Source organism: Danio rerio, chromosome 24 (genome assembly GCF_052040795.2).
Source record: "Danio rerio strain M-AB ecotype USA chromosome 24, GRCz13ab, whole genome shotgun sequence".
Lineage (NCBI taxonomy): Eukaryota > Metazoa > Chordata > Actinopteri > Cypriniformes > Danionidae > Danio > Danio rerio.
Window position 1 is genome coordinate 19,653,901 of NC_141044.1, and position 20,915 is coordinate 19,674,815.

Below are 20,915 nucleotides of genomic sequence, written 5' to 3' on the forward strand. Positions count from 1 at the left end.
TTAATCTGATTCATGAAATTGTTTGAAGAACTAAATTAGCCAGAGATCAGGTATTAAGATTAAAAGATGCAGAATTTGCCAAATCATCTTAGACCCATAGCGCCATCAAAATACACCTTTGTTTGTTGTGAATACATGCCCTCTAGTGGTAAAAATGTTGTGTTGCACCTTTGAAATTTACTTGCATGTTAGCCCTGTGTTTTTAGTTACATTATTGCATTTTTGACCCTCAGACGTCTTCAGCATGTGATCTTTCGAATGGTTTGGTTAAAGTGAATCATTTTGTTGAATCAATTGATTTTAAAGCTTGAGACAAATGCACGCTTGTCTATTGCACTAGTTCTTGAACAAACAGACCTGTTGGAAAAGCTAACACCATAGTTTTTACAGATGTGTTTAGCACATTTTTACTTTTTCCATTATATTCATGAAAAAAATAGACACATGTTTTGTTCTGTCACATGTATTTCTTTGAATTTTAGTTTTAGAATATAGATATCTTCAAAACTGCACCTTATTCTATGTGGCTTGGTTTTTCTTCCACCCTCAAACACAGTATGAGACCAATGAAAATGAAACAATTACAATTTTTAAAAATGCAAGGCTCTGTGTAGTCGTTCGTCTTATCACACCATCGCTATACTTTGTGCGATGTCAAATTGTATACCAAAATATTTGTTATTTACAAGACGTGCATCTGTGCAATGGCCAGCGTCATGTTGACAGTCAACCAAAACCAATAATGACTATTTTTTTGAGACTTCTGATTGTCCACTGATTTTTTTAAAAGGTGAAGGAAGAGAAACTGTAACAAAAATAATCATGTGCATGTGGACATGGCCACAGTTTTCAATGATTCCTGTGTTTAATCCATCATTGTTTCTTTTGTTGCAGTTTTCCTATTTCCAGTTAGTCTTCTTAGTAGTTAATTAGTGCACACCTGTTCTGTTTCTCCCTGATTGCATTATTTAAGCCCTCTGTTTCCTTTCATTCTTTTGTCCAGTATTGATTTGTTTAGCATTTGTGGCACGTTTGCTCCTGCGTTTTCACTGTGTGGAATTATCATTTAAAATGTACCACTTCATTGTAGGGTTTTATTTAAAACAAAGCATGATACACTCAGTGTTTCCGCTTTAGAAGCAGAACTAAACTTTTAAAATCCAAAGTTAAAAAGTGAGGCAAGCAGAGTCCATCCATTTGGCGGTCTTCACCTGTTTATAGTTATTGCAGGGGTGAAGATACCACTTTTACCAAGCCAGCATGGTCCTGGTGCAGATTCCTTGTCCTCATCTATTCTTGAATGCTGCCCGTTTGTGTCAGGATCCAGTTCACCTGGCTAAGGATGCAACAAAAACAGGCTCAATCTCCAGAATGCAAACCATTCTGGTGGAAAGAAGGTGTCCGATGGTGCAGTCGAACTCTGGTTCAAAACCAAAAAAAGAACCATCAACAATATCCAGAGAGGTAAATGTAAGCACCCTTAAAAAAAGTATTTAGACTGCACTAGCAAAAATGTGTAATTTAAAATGTTTTTTTTTGTCATTTAAAGCTATCTAATTGTATTCAAGTACAGAGGAGTTTAAAATCCATCAAGGGGGCCCACAAAAGCTGGGAAAGGGGTCCAGGGAAATGTGGAAAAAAAAGAAAGAAACAGAAAAAATGAATAATACATTTTATTATAATACATTTTTAGCCTTGGCTGGCTTAGTTGGCATTTCTGTGTGAAGTTTGCATGTTCACATCGCGCTCATTTGGGTTTCCTCCGGTGGCTCCGGTTTCCTCCACAGTCCAAAGACATGTGGTACAGTTGAATTGGGTTGGCTAAATTTTCCGTAGTGTATGAGTGTGGATAGGTGTGCATGGATGTTTCCCAGAGATGGGTTCCGCTGTGGCAACCTCAGATTAATAAAGGGATTAAGCCGAAAAGAAAATGAATGAATGAATGAATGAATGAATGAATGAATGAATAAATACATTTTTTTTACATATAATTCAAATATTTATTTTAAAATTAGTAAAGAATTGTGCAAATATATAAAAAACAGATAGTAAAAATAATTAAAAATCAATTGAATATGTTAAAACAGTTTAATGTGTAACTGAATAGAAAATAAATATATTTATAACAAAATTTTACATTTTTTATAGTGTTATGTCAGACCCATTCATAATATTTATTTTATTTTTATTTTATTTGTATGCATTTCTTTAACATTTTAGGATTGGGGTCCCTCAGACAGGGTCCCTCCTGTCTCTGTTATTTAATGATATAAAGCCCCTTTTATAGTATAGACCAATTAAAATCCTGTAAATTAATATGGGTCCCTTAAAACCAGCTGTAGCCATCGTGCTGCTGCCTAGCTATAATTATGGCATCTGACAGCACACTTTGAAGCATGAAAGGCTGTAGTATTCAACCCTCAGCAAATGCCAGCCGTTTTCTGCTCCTTCCTATCATTCCACTGCAGTTATGTCAGGCAGAAAGTGCTATATCAGGCGCTAATGGTTATTTTGACACATTAAATCATCTTTCATGTCAGCCTGGATGTGAAGGAGTTTCCTGGTGTTTCTGTCCTCCTGCCTATTTCTTCACCTCGTAGTGAATATTTGGTATGAATGGCCCTGTGGGGAAACTCATTCAGTGGCATGACTGCACAAGACAACGGATTTTCATTCCCACATTTGCACATTCTCACCCCGCTATCTGTAAAGATTCCTGAGGGGATTTTAGAAGTGCCTAACGCCTGATTCCTAGGGGCTTCAGCTTCAGTGCTTGACGGAGAGCATGTCTGAAGCTGGGGCTGACACCACCGTCATAGCAGTGTCAGCGAATGAAATTGGCCAAAATTAGTCAGCTGCTGTCTGAGCTCGGGGTATTTGCATGAAGTGATCTGATTGGCTTACGCTTCCCAACTTTTGCGAGCAACGCTGGTGAAGTGGCATCGATGAATCCACAATTCAGTTTGGCAACGATTGACGTCATCCATTCAAAGTAAATGGGTAGCATTGATACTGACAATTTTATTTATTTATTTATTTATTTTGCAATTTTTACTTAAAGGTGGAGTATGTAAGACTAGGGGTTGAACTAAGTATTCCAGTGCAAATTCAAATATTGTTTGTTGCAAACACAACACAAAAAACATAGAAAAAATTAGAAAAACATCCAGCGAGTAGAATAGAGCAAGTGAACTAACTCAGCTAATGTTTACATTTTTAATATTTGTAGAGGCTGCTACTGTGCTTTAGGGGTCAAATGTGTGGCCATGCCCACACATATCTAGATAGCCTTCATGGGTGAAATGAAATACTTTGTGTTTTCTACCAGGGCAACCCAGGGTGCCAAAATATAATTGGGCAAAATGGTAGTGGGCAGAGTTACACAGACCAAAGACAGACATTCCAACATGGAACACACTATTTCAAAAGAGAATAACTGGCTTCAGCATTGTTTTTTCGGTAAACAAGAGGTTCATTTAGCATGAGCATTTAGTTTCTTAAACATACACATATTATGATATTTATTTTTATTCTTTTTTTTTGCTTTAGAAAAATCCAAACTTACGTACAGCACCTTAAATATTAGCCTGTTACGAGAGGTCATGAGAGCACTACGTTCTGTTCAGCCTGGGGCCGGTGTGACATAACTGTACCGTCTCATAAAGCGGTGATGGAACACTCTCCAGACACAGTAAGATCTCAGCCAGCGGCCACAGGGCTTCTGCTGTGCTCTAGATCACCTCAAAATGAGGTTACCGTCTAGCCGGAGTCACGCCTCTGTGGGGAATGATCATTTCTTATTAATTTTTCAGCTTTGGAAAAGATGAAAATGGTCGTTGTGCATCTGTAACGTTCTCCTTAATTGTTTTTTGATAGTTAGTTCCTTGCTTTCTCTTGGCAAGCCTAAAGTCTCACACACTTGGATCTGAGCCAGAGAGCTCATGGTCAATAAATGCGAGGAGCTCATTTGATATTAAAATCCATTTGGAGGCAGTTGCAGACATCAAGCTTGGCATTATCCTGCATTCCAGTGCCAGCGGTGAAATGTGAATGCGGTCGCCGTCTGTGGACGCCGTCATTGTCTGCTGGATCCTCATTTCTCAGTGAAGGACAACACACACACACACACACACACACACACACAGACAGGAGTGCTGCTTCTGAAAAGCCTGTTGTTTTTCCCAGAATGCAGAGGAGCTGAATACAAGTGATTATCATCCAAGATCTGCCGGATTTCTATCCAAGTTCATTTATCCTCTCAGTGACAATCAAAAATACCTAGCTAAACACAGAGTTTGGATTGAAAAAAAAGAGTTTATTTTACACTATATCCTAGAGATCAGTAAATTTAACAATTGTTTGAGGCATAGATCAATTGTATGATGTAGCAGAACTCTTTTATTAATGACAAGCTCACAAAAATGCTCACTGTACAAATATGTAATTTCATGGTGTTCTCTGTGTGTGTCTGTTTACAGGAGGCAGAATGGCATTGTGATGAGTTTACCAAAGGAGCCTGTTTCAGTCGTGGGAAATCAGAGGTAAGTGTTTCCTATTTTGGTCAATGTTATAAAAAGGGATTTTAAAAAGGGCCTTTATGTTCGGCAGTGTATTATCAAAATTCTTTTGTACTATTACAACATCCTGTAAGTTTCAAAACTTAAATCTTAAATCATCTTAAACTGAAATCAATATGTCAATGTTTCATGTTATCACATAATAGTGTTTAAACTCCTCCTCAAAAGATCACCTGCTTCTACATCAATGTATGATAGCTCCACCCAAAGTCTCTTTAAATCAAGTCATATACAGTAACCTACATCCCAGACATGCAAGTGCGGATCTTCCATCTCTTTGAATGAGGAAACATCAAATTCAAAAAAAAAAAAAAAGAAAAGAAATTTGTGTCTCATAAATTATTTCTTATCATTTAAATAATGACAAAAAACAAACAAACCACAATTTATTTAAAGTTGCTCAAGCTGATTCACATGTGCACCAAATGGGAATGAATTTACAATACCAACTTTCTTTATTTACCCAATGTCATCCTCTGAATAATGCACTGTCTGTTTCCACTGTTATTCTGAGGTCATTTCCAAATGATTCCATTTACTGATAGCAGTTATCTTCCAAATATGGCTTACAGTCCAACAAAGCTATTGCAGTCATGTGGTTTGTGTTTGAATGGTTGAGGCGGGAATTCATTTAAAACAATACAGTCAGATCATGGGTCAGTCAGGAAACTGTTCCATTTGTTTCATACAAATTACAAAGCCAGAGAACCATTGCTTTTCGAGTGTAATGGGTTTATTTAAAGGAAGAAATTTTAGGCTCTATGTAAATATATTTCTTTTGTCTATGAGTATTGTCTAACAAGTATTTGTGCGATTCCAGCATATGTGCTGACCACAGAGGGTTCACAGCAGTGAACCTGCAGAAACTAAAGAAACTGTTTAAAGAAACTGTCATGAACACATATCTGAACCAGACTCGCCTCTACCCTGGAGAATCATCAATCAGTACGATAGGTGCCTATGGCTGCGTCCAAAATCGCCTACTACTCAGTAGGTACTGTATTTGAATTGAAATGTACTACTCGATCATTAGAAAAGTATGTTCTATACAGTATGAATGTCAGTAGTATGAATGGAACTCGGACATACTACAACCGCTGTTTTGTCATCACGTCACCTACCTGAGTCAGTTGCATCACTTCTCCCATTCATGAATTCTCTCATGGTGCATCATGGGATAGAGTTGTGTCCATCCGATGCACACTTCAGAATCTCACCGTATGTGTTAGGTTATCTGAGTACTTCTTATATACTGTTTTAGCGTACTATATAGAATGGAATTGTGTGATTTTTGGATGAAGCTAAACTCTATGGATCTGCAAAGTTTTACTCTAATTAAACACACCTGATCCAATTAATTAAGTGCTTTAGAAATAAGTATGTTGATTCAGTTTTAAAACTTAACTGTTTGATACCCCTGGGCTAAAGGAGGTGGCTTTCCTCCCTAGAGCATCCATATTGATCACAGCATTTTTAGTGCTCAAATCTCAAATCAGATTTTTTTGCATAGCTGTTCACATTGTTGTTATAAATGTGACCAATTTAAGAATTGCAGTGTAAACAGAACATGGTCCTAAATTGACCCGCATGTGCAAAAGCACAGATATGCACAGCGCAAAAATGTTTAATTTTGCACACAATGTGTGTACTGTATGAAGTAAGCCTTGTCAGATTCTGCCTGATATTTATAAGATTATTGGCCTTTTCACAGACAACTGTGGTGTATTTTATGAACTTTAAAGGGTTGTTCTGCTACTACTAATGTGTATTTCACCATTTAGAACCTAAAATAAGTCTCTTGTGATTGAAAACACTGATTGTTTGTGATTTATGACAACCGCTGTGCTTGTCTTTCTGACCACCGTTGTAGTGAAGTCATCAAGGCTTAATATTGAGCAGCCGCAGACTGAACTGTGAAGGCGGAGTTGGTTTATTTCTGTTTGCAAAGTTATTACATTTTACTTTATTATAAACAACAGACACGTGCAGAAAGAGGGTTTGGGTGTTTGATCACCTGCCTTTTATTCTTTTTGAGAAAAAGTTCATCCTTAAAATGAAAGTGCCTGTCCTTTGTGCATGGATCCCCTATCCGCAACACCTCCGATGCTCTGCAGCTTCGTGATCAACCCGTGTCCCAATCGTTAACCAGATTGGTTAACAAGCAAGTTTTGCCTTTTTAAAAAATGAACAACCAACTTTCTGTGGTAAAGAAAGCGCTCAAATGCCCTGTGTGTCATTCTACTATGCTGCTGAGGAGTGGATGATGTCTGCAGCACAGAATGATGACGCATGTCGCTCAAAGATTATGTAAAAGTCACATTAAATCCTATATAACCGTTCACACTGCAGTCGCATTGCAAAACATCAGAAATGTGCCTGATTTAATAGTGGCACAAATCTGAATTGAAAAGATCAGAGTCCATGTGGTTTGGGTTGTTCGCTCTCTCAAGACAAAAACAGATCCACATCACATGTGGGCAAAAAAAAAATCTGATTCAGGCCACATTTGCCTGCAGTGTGCCAGCCTCAGTTTCACAGCAAATTCCTTTACAGACAAATACAATTTAAAGCTGGATTATCAAAAATTCAGACTGAAAGACATTGCTGTGCCAACTATATTGAATCTAACAGTAATGTGACCTTATTTATGTATAATATACAGTAATATTATATTTTCACAGGTTGCAATATTACTTGTTACTGTTTGACTGTTTTTTTTTTTTTTTTTTACTACGATTTCCTACAGAATTGATTCTGAGAGATGCACAAGGATTTAAATGTGCTTGTACTGTAGCATGCCTGTACAAAACAGTTACTCTCTGAACTCATTTTGATGTACAATTAAGAAGTTAATTTTCAAATTCAAATAATATTGTTGGAATGTTAGTTACGTTCTTTAGCAAAATGGAACTACTGTACATTACTTAAAGTTTGAGGTCAAGGAAGAGAAAAAGAGAAAGATTAACATCAAAGATGCATAAAGTCTGGTCTTGTTGATATGTTTATAATCGTGACTACCGGGACATGTTACTACACTGCTGTCAACCAATTTGGTGGGCGGGGGGGAACCACACTCCTACGTCAAGTTGCGGTCGGTCTGAAAATCGCTCCAATTGGTCTACCGTTTTTATGTTGTTAAACTGAAAAAAAAAGGACTGGGTGTATTTATATCACCCCAATATGACGGTCTATACACTATATCTACACATATGTCTGTCCAAACAGCTTGAAAAGTTGATTTTTCACCATAGATGCCCTTTAAATTACAGAAATTTACCAGAAGTTAAAATTCCAACAGATTTCTGTAATTTAATGTTTGTTATTTTACAGTAAAATTCTGTAATTTAATGACCGTTATTTTACTTTTTTTCTGGCACCCCAGCTGCCGGAAATGTTCTCCCTGCGTTCACGTGGGTTTCCTCTGGGTGCTCCGGTTTCCCCCACAGTCGACATGCGATACAGGTGAATTGGGTAGGCTAAATTGTTTGTAGTGTATGAGTGAGTGTTTGTGGATGTTTCTTAGAGATGGGTTTCGCTCGGAAGGGCATCCACTGCTTAAACACGCTGGATAATTTGGCGGTTCATTCCACTGTGGCGACCCCAGATTAATAAAGGGACTAAGCCGATAAGAAAATGAATGAATGAATGAATGAATGAATGAATGATGTATTTTATGAAGTTGCTGAGTATAAAAGACAATATACAAGGGAATAAAAAATTACAAATTGTTAACTTAGCAGTGTTAAATTTCTTGAATGATCTTCAAGTTTGAACGTTGTATAGACCTTACTGACGTTTAGATTAATAGCATTAATAATAATAATTCCTTAAATTTATACAGCACTTTTCTAGACACTTAAACCACTTTACACATTTGGGGGAATCTCCTCATCCACCACCATTGTGTAACATCCACCTGGATGACTCTACAGCAGCCATAATGTGCCAGAACGCACACCACACACCAGCTAATTGGTGAAGAATGGAGCCAATTATGATATGGTGATGGTTAGGAGACCATGATGGACAAAGGCCAGAGGGCAAATTTGGCCAGGATTCTGAGGTTAAACTCCTACTCTTTTCGAAGGACATCCTGGGATTTTTCACAACCACCGAGAGTCAGGACCTTGGTTTAACGTTTCATCCAAAACACAGCACTCCATGAGCAGTATAGAGTCCCCTTCACTATACTGAGGGCATTAGGACCCACACAGACCACAGGTTGAGTGCCCCCTGCTGGCCTCACCAACACTACTTCTTGCGGCAACCTAGTTCTTCCATGTGGTCTCCCATTCAGGTACTGACCAGGCGCAGCCCTAATAAGCTTCAATGGGCGACCATGTGAGAGTTGCAGAGAGCTAGCTGCCAGCGTATGAACACAGATGGAAGAACGATTTACTTCCCAAAATCTAATATTTCCTTTTAATCAATTTAATGTGGTGTAAGGATTTATTTAAATTTTGCCCATAAATTCAAAGCAAGACAGTTTTGTTAATTGAGAATTCATCTCCAACCTGCTAGACAAATATATTTTTTTATTATTGTAAAAGGTATTAGATTTTATAAGTCCATGAGAGTAACTTTTCACAACCTGTTTTGCTGATATACACCATGCAATATTGATCTATTCAGAAGCAACTCAGGCAGCATCCTGTTGCTATAGCAACCACCTCAGGCAAATGCAATTTCTTCTCAGCGTCACAAAGAAATATGAGCTAACTAACTTGTAATCTGACCTTTTTGGTTGTAATTTATTAAAGGCCTTTTGTTTGGGGGCTTCCTTTGGTGGGGAAGGGGGTGTGGGTTAAAATCTCTAAACCCCACTGTAATTCACACCCAGAATGAAGGTTGTTTTAAATGTTACCTGTACTTAAGAAAGCAATCGCCCTCCTAAAATAGCAGAGTCATTATTTATGACAGCGCTCTTGCTCGGGCATTCCCATGTCTCTTCCACTTTACTATGGAGCTGTATTCATGCCACTACAGCACTGACTCCCTTGTGCTTTTGAAGGCTGACTGAATCAGATCAGATTTGTGCTACAAAATGTTTCTTTAATGTCTTTAATATTTCACTTACTCCAGCTCTATCAAACATGAGACTGTGGATCCCCTGTTGCTTTATAGTATGCTAAGCCATTTTTAGTCCTGGGACCACTGGGTATAGGGTATAGGGCCTGTGTTTGGATTTGCCGGCCATTCCTCCAGCCCAGGCTGAACCCCAAGGTGTATTTCTAATGTCCCTGTGTGGTTTCAGTCTACACAATGTGAATGGCCCTACAAGGTTTTTCTTTCTTGTGAAACATATTTTGGGGACCATAATATGATGAATTACTCTGACTAACATGTGTCTAATTCAGAATTGTAAGATGTGGCTGTCGTAACTTGCTTGCAATTGTGGAGCTTTTCTGTACCGTGTGGAGATATACTTAAATATGCCAAAAATAATGGTGTGAAAATGAAAAATTTGGTTCCAAAAAATTCTAATATGACTTTTTTTGTGCAACACAGGAGTTTTTTTTCACCTTATTCAGACTGCCCAAATCCAATTGAAATCTGATGTAAATAATTGGCTGTCCACTTAGTGTGTCACATCCTTTTTTTAAAGATTTGCAGAGCAGCCTATTGAACCACTTGTGGGAATGTTATAAAAATTGGCTAGTCCAGGCACATTGGAAATGCGTGCCTTAGTCAATATTTTTGCAAAATGTAAAATGTAAAATACATTGCCTGTAATATTTCATTGCATATAACAAATCTACCAGAGAGTGCCGTCTACTTTTTTGTGAATCTGAAATATGTTATATATGGTGCATTTTATTATGTTTTAAATACACATACACATCTATGAGCAGGTAGGACTTGTTGTACACATCTTCTAGCAAACCACTGGCCCAACCAGTAAAGTTTTCAGAAAAAGCAAACAGAAAAGAGATGTATATTTAAACACATTAAGTACATGGTTAAGTGCATGTTAAGTGTATGGCAACATGTTTTGACACGATCGACCATGAACCTGGTTCGAATCCAGTGTCTGATAACTCATTCTTCTTTTTTTCCACTATATCATATTTTGCCTACTCTTTATCACGAGGAAGACAAGTAGGAATCATTAATAAGTGTGTATTATGTTAAGCGCATTTGAGCATCACAAAATATTTGCACATTTATTGAATGGAAATGTTTCAGAATCATATATGCAAATTCGCCCTCAGATGGCATTTACTGTATATAGCAATGTGCATGCAGTCGATCACTCTAATTACATTGGGAAAACCGGCGATCACTGCCAATTGCAATTTAATGTTTGGCTGGTCAACACCATGTTATGGGAATTGTATATACCTGCTAGACATGTGGATGATCCCGTCCCGTTCAGCTGGCATTGCACGGCTCAAAGATACTTTGTAGTGTGCAATTTAACACAATTGCTACTAAGAGTTGCCAATGGGAATAAAACAAACACACACAAGAAATGCGAGTACACCAGACATGAACTTGGCATAGATCAACGCACATTTTCACATTCATTACATTGTTAGTAAATCCAAACGTGAGCGTGAATTCTGGGGCCTGTTTCAGAAAGGAGGTTAAGTGAAAACTCAGAGTATTTTAACCCTGAAATGAGACAAACAAAGTTTTCCGTTTCAAAATAGCAGGTTTGTTAAGCTCAAGAATGCAGGTTAAGTCAAGCCTGTTTCTGAAAGAGAGGTAACTTTAACTCAGAGTCAGTTACTGTGGTAACTTACTCTGTGAACCTAACCTGGTCAGGAGCAGGTTTTATTCTCTAAACTCAGAGTTTCTGTCGGTCTCCTCCCCTTTTTTAAAGATGAAGCGGTATTTCTCGCCTTAGCCTTACTTTTCCACCCACCTATTTTAATGCTCATTTTGGAGATGTGCATAAAAACGATTGATGGAAACATCATGATGCACTTAACTTTTAAAAATATGCATAAAAAACACGCAAAACTGAGCAGGATAAACTTTTATTCCATAGAAAATATGCGCATAAACTACAATGGAAACACTTTTACTGAATAAATTACAGTATGTACATTAAAAAAGGTCATCATATGATGATAAAAATGTGTGTGAATGGACAAACCAGCAGGCTGAGCACAGTGTAACACGTCTTAAATGTTGTTTTAGTCATTCTAAAATGCCTTAACTGTTTCAGTATTAGTGTATATTATTAGGCTACCTCTGAGTATCTGGAGCGTGTCAAGAGTCTCCGCGTCTCATGGCTTCAAACGCCCACACGTGTTCATTGTCTTCTTAGGCGCAAGTACATTTAGGCTATTAAATAAATAATTGACGCAGCTTCTTCTACCACAGTAAATTCTGTTTTTACTGTTGATATTTGGCGCCAGTTAATCAGGAAGTGATGATTTTGTTCTCTTTGACTCGTTGGATGGCAACGCTGCTTTATTCACATCTTTTATACAATATTCCAGTTTTGCACATAAATGCATGTAATATATTTGGATGGAAACATGGATATTGCCTACTTTTTAGCACACAGAACAATAAATAATTAGCTTAAATTTATTAACCTTAGACATGAACTGTAATCAGATTAATGGGATTATTATTCTTTCTAAAAATTTAATTTAGTACTGCTTACCTTCTAAATGTTATATCAAACTCTATCACTTGATCAAGAAAAAAAGGCAGACACACAAGTGCACTGTTAAATCTATTAAAACTAATAAACGTGTAAAAAAGCTTAAAAAAATGTATAAACATCACACATTACATTTCTTATTTTATTATACTTAAATATTGATATATTTCAAATATAAAATTATGCATTAACTTGGGCAGCTGTTTTTCCAGGCTAACTGTCTCTGTTTCACTGATGGTTGCTTCTTTTTAAAAATACATGCACTCATATTTGCTGTAACATTGCATGATCACATCAAGTTCAGCTGGAGAAAGAAATGGTGATCTCTTTTTTAAAGATGTTCCATGTTCACTCGTAATATCTGCGCTCCATTGATAATGCCTTTTTATAGTCACGGTGTGCGCGCTTAACTCTGAGTTGGTCTACTCAAAGTTGATTGACCCAACTCAGATCCGCTCTTCTGAAACCGAAAACTCTGAGTTTTTAATCTCTCTGTAAATCAATTCAGAGTTCAAGTTTAAACTCTGAGTTGTTTGAACATCCTTACTGAAACAGGCCCCTGGTGTACGTAAAGTTTTTGTGCGTACAAAGCATTAAAACATGAGGCCCCAGATGTTTTCTGACTGCAATGGTAAATTGGTCACATTTACAGCTGATAAATCATGTTTACAGCCTGGTACAAAAGATGGTTTAGGTGCATATAGCTAATATTACCCCTTATGACAACTGTGAGGGGGTTAATTTTTGCATAATTTAAGGTATGGCCACTTGAGTGACAGCTAGGTCTCAGTCCTTGCTGCCTCGTCACCTCAGCTGAATATGGCTTAGCCGCTGGACTCAGCAAATACATCATATTTTTGTGTTGTTTTATGTGGCTTTACACAGTAAATTGCCTTTTGAAATTATTTCCTACAGTTATAATATAATATTGTTTGCTGTGTGCACTAAATTGTCTTCACAAACCATTTAAGATGCCTCCATGTCTCAGATGAGGGAAATTATACTTAAATACCATCTCTATAAATGTATTTGTTTTATTTAATATAATTTATCATTAATAATTTTCTTTAGACCTGTAATGCACTTAGAATCTGACAGATTGATTAGCTGTAGTCATCTGAAATGTTGTCATACAGTGTTATGCCTGGATTTCATAATTAGCCTTCCATTTACTAACACAGAATATATTTTAAGTGTTTGGAAGTAATTCACATTTCCCTACTGTAGAAAAACATTATAAGAACAATGTTTATGGCAAAGTGTATTACAAAAGGGTTTTTTAAAGTCTAAACACTTTATTGATATAGTGTACCAAGCTAATGTGTTCAGAACACAAACGAGTCGCAGGTAATGAAGTACCAAGCGTTTCTCAAGATAAACCTGTCATGAGCTCCGCTCATGTTCTGCCTCTTTGCCCTTGTTTCGTATCCCCGGCCGGTGCGATGACAGACGAACCAAATGGCGATGGTTGGCCACGCCTATTTGTAGCTTTTTTTTACGCTCTTCAGAAACCTATGCGTGACATCACAGATACTACATCCATATCTTTTACAGTCTATGCTTCCACCACTTCCCAAAGGTACTTAATTGGACTGAGATCTGGTGACTGTGAAGGCCATTTGAGTTTAGTGAACTCATTGTCATGTTCAAGAAACCAGTCTGAGATGATTCATGCTTTATGACATGGTGCACTATCCTGCTGAAAGTAGCCATAAGAAGATGGGTACACTGTGGTCATAAAGGGATGGACATGGTCAGCAGATATAATAAAGCGTAGACTGTGGTGATGAATGCTCAATTGGTACTAATAGGTCCAAAGTGTGCCAAGAAAATATCCCACACACAATTAAACCACCAGCAGCCTGAACCATTGATACTCATAAATCAATACTATTTTTTCCAATTATGAACATCAAACCATGTCATCTTGACAAAAAAAAAAAGTGGAATATGATAGTTGATTAATCAAACCATTCTCGCATAATATAAAGTTGGAAAAAATTTGGCTGAGCTTACCAAAGTGGATGTAAGGCTGTGGATACATCGGAGATTGCCCTTATTTATTCTTCCTTACATTAGTCCACTAATATAGTCCACTTTAAGCAAGTAAATGAAAAAGAGTGAATGAATTCACGCATTCAGTGCACTGGAAGAATTGTTGTTTTGTTTCTGTTGTGTTTTTGTTATAAATCCCTTAGACTGATTATAATTTTCTTATGGTTTATGTAAAGAGTTAAGGCGATTTCTTTTATATGCTTTAAACACCCATGTTCCATTTAATTACTGTTTGCTTTAATAACAGATTTGTACATTGCATCATTGCACCAACAGTGATTTTAAGTTATTGTATGGCTTTAGAAGATTTGAAATGTAGCATGCAATTTGTCTGAACTGCTTTGTGTAGCTTGAAAGCCTCAGTCCTCAAAAGAAGAATGAAAGTAATTCAAGTTTACAAGAACAAGATTGTAAGAACAAAAGTTCCATTTTTTTACCATTACTTTTAAGACTACATAACTTTTTTGCTTATTTTATTATCACAAAGCAATATGAAAAGGTTTTTTTCCTCCACACAGTATCTTTAATTGAATTCTGTGAGTAATTGTGTCTTTCAACCATTGCATCTGGTTTCCTTGAGTCGGCCGCTTCAAGAACAAAGCAAAGCGCTTGATGGAGTGAATGGTGTTCTGTCGAATTCGTTTTGTTTATAATGCAAACAGTTCAGAACAGACACCATATTACGCTATGGAGTGTAGCCATCTGTCAGAGGTTTTCATAAACATGTCACATCGTGATGTGGTAGGCATATTAAATCTCAGTTTATTTTTGCATACAGCAAAGCACTGTCCTCCAGGCAAATTGCATTAGCAAATGTAAATCATCCTTTTCTTTTCAGGACTCCGCTTAGTGCAGGAAAATGAACGCTTTCTGGAGTTAACAGCCATTCTGATGAGGAAATAAAGTTGACCCCTCAAGCACTGCCTTGAAGCACCTTTAAATCAACACAGAGAGAGAGAGAGAGAGAGAGAGAGAGAGAGAGAGAGAGAGAGAGAGAGAGAGAGAGAGAGAGAGAGAGAGAGAGGGTGACAAGGTTTCAAGTACTTGAGTATGATTTACTGGCTCAAAAGCCTTGTAAAAACACACTGAACTGAAGCAGTACAATTCAACAAGTCCTGAAGCAGCTCTAATACAGCATATATATATATATATATATATATATATATATATATATATATATATATATATATATATATATATATATATATATATATATATATATATATATATATATATATATATATATATATATATATATATATATATATATTTCTTATATCTGTATCTTACAAATGTAACACAGTTCTGTGTTGCGTGGGCTTTGCATTTCTGGAAGTTAGCCAAAGTCAATTTAAGAGAAGTTAGTGCAGTCAGCAGCCATCTTGGAAAAACAACAGAGAGCTGTTTTTGGCATAGATACAATACACTACCGCCTTAAACTGATCAAATGTGGCAGTAAATGTATTAATATTATTACTGAAGGTTTCTGTTTCAAATAAATACTGTTCTTTTGAACTGTCTATTCATAAATGCAACACAGATTCCAAACAAAGATTTGAAGAGTAGAGCTATTATCAACTGGAACTATGGATCTTCTATCTGTGTGGTGACAGTGTTATTTGCTGAGCTTCCTTTTTTAAACAAATGAGAAATTATAATAATTAACATAATATGATTTGTGACATTTAAAACTGAATAATAACTGCTAATAATTCTCTGTCAGGAAAAAGGACTATATTTTTATTTTATTTTATTTTTATTTATTTTTTTGTTTCTTTTAATTTTAATTTAACAATTGTATTTGCATTGCTTAAGATGATATATATTAACTAAGCCTCTTCTCAAGTGTGATATGCCTTTCATGCTAATGAAGCATTTTTGCATAAGTAAATGAAGCTGATAGAAATGCAAAGGCCTTATTGTCTAAAATTAGCTCAAGCTCTGCAGTGAAAATTCCTGTGAGCAGAGCAGAGATGGGTTGAAAATGAGCACAGAGTTTGCAGTTGAGAAGTCTTGTGCTTTTGACGTTGTGCAGAGTATTAGAAAAAGAGGGTGTATGTATGGGTGCGGCCAATTGAGTATTGTATGGGTGCGTATTGTATGGGTGCGGCGAATTTCACTAAACTCCACCTGTTAATATCAGCTGCGTATAAAATAATAGTTAATAAGATTTTTGACATTGAAGAAAAACCTCTCCTGACTTTTTTTTTTAATTTAACATGCATGGAATTCATTAGATATTCCCACATCTCATGTTAAGTGTTTTACAATAAACAATTTTACTAAAAATAACAAAAGTAATTTTTAGTGAACAAAAATAAATAAAGCAGGTCTCCAATTTAGTTGTTTTCTTTAAAAGATTCATTTTATTTTGTTAATGGACAATTTAGAACAAATAAACTATATGAAAAAATGTGTTTGTTTAAAATTGTTCATGTTTTTTTTTTTACTTTAAGACTAATGTACACTAACAAAAACAGTATTTTATGTATTTTCAAGTGTAGTCATCAATGAAATCTGAAAGCTAAATCTAAAAGCTAATTTATTTATTTATTTATTTTTGTTCAAAACAATTGCAATTGGTTTAATTTACCGGCTAAAACATTTAAATTAACATTTTAGAACAAACAAACCTGTTTTAAAAGTTAATTTTCTCTTTTAAAACAAAAGTGTTTAAATTTAATTCTGACTATTCAATTTTTGTAAATCACCTTGTCAACATTTGTGATACTGATAAAGAAGGCTTTTTTCTACAGCTAACATGCTTTAACATATTTTCCATTATGTCTTTTTCACAGGAGGAGTGCCAGAATTACATCCGTGTCCTCCTCGTCAATGGTGACAGGCTGTTTACCTGCGGAACAAATGCATTCACTCCTATTTGCACCAATCGCACAGTAAGTAAACGCATCAATGCACATAATATAATGCAGAGGTTTCCTGGCCTGATGTTACTCCACAGCTTTGTCTCAAACTCTCTCTCTCTCTCTCCCTCTCTCCGTCTCTCTCTCTCTCTCCCACATTGACCTCTTTTGACATTTTCATCACTGCGTGGGTTGTGTAGCATAGCATGTGGTATTTCAAACTAAAGCCTGTGGTTTATTTCAATAAGAGTTTTGTTCGTGCTTCATCTCAGAAGAAGCTTTCTTGAGATTGGGACAAAAACAACAACAACAACATCCAAGGCCTGATACTCTAATAAACCATGTACTTGTAGGATCTCTAAGTCCTGTGTCCTTTGTGGAAAGTTCACACTTGATATGCAGGTATCGTAGAGACAGCTCGTGCTTTATCTTTGACAAATTTTTCCAACACATAGTTGCAATAACTGCCACTCAATTCAGCTGATTGAAAGATAAGCATCTCGCCAAGCACATTTACTGACATCCTCCCCCATTATTCCCCCTCACACCTCCTGGTTTCCATTCATGCATGTAAATCTCCTGAATTTGAATGACTGGATTACTTGTCTATCCTTTCCTCAAACCTGATAATGATGATGACGGTCGATTCACCAACGATGCCAATCATCACCTCAGTGGCTCTTTGAAGGATGGCGGGAATTATTGACTCAAAGCTAAATCACCCTAGGGATTTACCATCATGAGTGTCTCGTGCCAGCAGCAAAGGACTTAGCGCAGACAGGAAAAGACTCTGGCGCGTCCTTGTAGCACCGCCAGTGAAGCTGTATCTTTAAACGGGGCTGTAGTGACGCTCGGCGCGTAGCACAAACACAGCTGCTGGTGTCCTGAAGAGGCGTCTTTCAACCCTCTCTATTAATGTGCATTATGGGTAGCATGTCCATATCTGTGAAGGCTTCCGAGTGCCATTTGTCAGAAGGTGTTCCATCAATAAATGTCTTTCATCTTTCTTTGCGCCCAAGAAAAGGCACATCCGTTCAGGCATTGGCCCTGGCACCAGCTTCTGGCCTCGCCTTGCCAAACATGCAAATTCACCCAACTTTACTGCCAGCTAAATGGGCTCCGGGGCCATAAAGGAAGCTGAGACACTTGCAGCCATTGGCGGAGGTTTTCTTCGCGCCAGCATCAAGGATAATCCCCCTTTACATTGATTACACAGGGCAAGTGTTGTGGCCGTCAGCTGCATGTAAGATAAAAGCATTCAAGAGAGGCCACACAGGATCTAATCCGCCTTCGGGACAGACCGATAGGGTTGAGCACAATGCACTATGTCAGATTTCCTGGTGCAAAAATAAGCTAGTCACTGAAGGCATGACATTTCCAGCCGCATAGATAAATTTACTGCGGCTTGAAATGTATTGCTTAAGTCCAAATCTATTCAGTTGACTTTTTTTTTTCTAGTAACGGATACCAGATGTATTTGGAGGGTAGGAGCATCATCAAAACTGAAGGTTTAATTGGATTTCACAAATGTGTTTTTGATGCCAGGTCACTTTTTTTAAAGGCATTTCTGGTGTCATTTTTTTTCTAGTATGATGAACAGGATTTGGCTGTGTGCATAAAGGAACAAGAACTAACTGCTCTTCAAAATACATCGCATGTGAAAAGGGAAGCAATGTTTTGAATCAGAGATTCCCAATGTTTTTTACTTGAAGGCTTCTGGCTGTCCTAAACAATATTTCAAGGCCCTTGACTTTTCTGGTTATGTATGATTTACTGGGTGAAGATTTTTTCTAAGATATATTAAACTTAGGCAAACTGGAGAAAATGCATATTCATTTTAAAAGTGCTTGAGGCATTATACAGTTTTAAAATTACACTATTAAAAGAATAGATTACTCAAAAATTAAACTATTTGCAATTGATTGTCCTACCCTCAGGCCATTTAAGATGCTTTTTCCCTCAATAGAACATCAGTTTTTGCTGAAATGGTGGTCCATTGTGATTCATAAAATGCAAGTGAACAGCTACAGACACTTTGAGAGTCAAAAAGCATACAGAATTAGCTAAAGTAAAATGACATGAAGCTTAAACACTAGATGGCCATAAATGAGGTAAGGACCATTTGTCAGGGCTGTGGATTAAATGTGCTTAATTTGTAAATTGTGAGGTCTTGGAACAGATCAGGGTAACGGATTTGGCGTGTTATGGCCCGTTTTCACTGACTGGTACAGTACGGGTCAGTGTGGGTCACCTTCATCAGACTTGCATTTTCACTGCCTAAAGGGTACCCATTTAATGGGCATGGTGTAAGACAAAAAGTTTCTATCGCCATCATTCAAGCTCGAGAAAATGTCAAAGGTAAGCTGTACGGATCATTCATATATCAAACAGGAAGCACTTCTCACAAAACAGATGCTTTATTCACATACATAATTGTGTATAAAGCATCTGTTTTGTTTGTAAGAAGTCCTTTGTGAGAAGTGCTTCATTTATAACTTTTCTATGTACATAATTTGATGCTGGATAAGTTGGTGGTTCATTCCGCTGTGGCGACCCTGGATTAGTAAAGGGGCTAAGCCGAAAAGAAAATGAATGAATGAATGAACACATGTACAGTCTCTTATATGTTATCAATTACAGAAAAACTACACACAGCATACATTTAGTCCTTATTTGGGTTCAAAAACAACACGCAACATGTAGCCCAGAGTCAGTGCAAACATCTCATCTGTGTCTTTACTCTTTACCGACACATGTAACCTCTGTTAGAAAGTAATTCCATCAATCCGAGTTCATAATAGTTGAAAAGCAATGATAAACATGGCAGTTTGTTCATGATTAAGGTTGCTGAAACAATCATTTGCTCCTTTATTTTGTCTGGCTTCTCCTTTGTTTTTTCACGGTTCGCTGTCATGTTTGTACTTTTCTGAAAGGATCAGATGTCGGACGCATTTCAGTAATCACGCTTACATTATTTCATAAGCTCAATAAGTTCGTTATTTCAAATATAGACGCACACACAAGTGATTGCGAGCTCCCTTACGACGATGACAAGTTTTGTTTGTGCTCGGGTCAATCATGGCTTGTTGTTATATGCATATAGTATTACAATGTAATGTCTCGGCTGTGTATTAAAAAAATGGTGGTTCCTTTGTTTTCATTCTGCCTAGCTCCACGAGTGAGAGACGCTTTTAGCTGCGCATCTAGCTCCGCCATTTGGTACCCTTTAGTCCTGCTAGGTACCCCCCAAAGGATGTCATGGATGAAAGTAATGAGGGTTGGGGAGATGCTGAAGAAAGCGAAGAGCGGGACAGTAAAATGAGGTGCCGGATCAGATTTCGGAGGTTCCGATCTACAAAATAATGCAACCTTGACAGAGTGCTTCTTTTCCCTTTAAACACATTTACATGTATCCATTTAGCAGAAATTTGAATACATATATTGCAGTCAAGGTACACATTTCATCAGTTTTCATTTTCCTCAGAGGTTGAAACCATGATATTGAGGTTGCTAGTGTAGAATTTTCATTTAGTTGTTTTTGATTTTTGCTTTGGCAGTCAAATATCACAAGCATCGTTTTAAGACTTATTTGCAAGTCTTCCAGGGTTAAGATCAGGTAATTTTAACTTATGATTGATGATTTATTAAATGCTCCTGTGTCTCTGTCTGCCTGTGTGAAGAAACAGAAATTGGGATGAAAAAAGTTGCCCAGCACGAAAAGTCATACTTGGTTTCTATGATAGCATATCCCTTGTGCTTACTGTATACAAATGGAAATCACCTTCCTGTCATGGTAGC

General features: G+C 37.0%; 1 protein-coding gene across 8 annotated transcripts in view; it reads left to right on the forward strand.

The window, feature by feature from the left end:
• Window positions 1-20,915, forward strand: part of sema5a (sema domain, seven thrombospondin repeats (type 1 and type 1-like), transmembrane domain (TM) and short cytoplasmic domain, (semaphorin) 5A) — a 397,269-nt gene that overhangs the window by 234,510 nt on the left and 141,844 nt on the right. For 4 of the 8 annotated variants that reach the window (XR_015524511.1, XR_015524510.1, XM_087308760.1 and 1 more), the window contains 2 exons: window positions 4,479-4,541; window positions 17,052-17,150. Coding sequence is in view for 4 of the 8 variants with exons in the window: in XM_087308760.1 (XP_087164886.1) it covers window positions 4,479-4,541; window positions 17,052-17,150 (162 nt within the window). In the remaining 4 variants the exon portion in view is untranslated. 8 annotated transcript variants of the gene reach the window in all.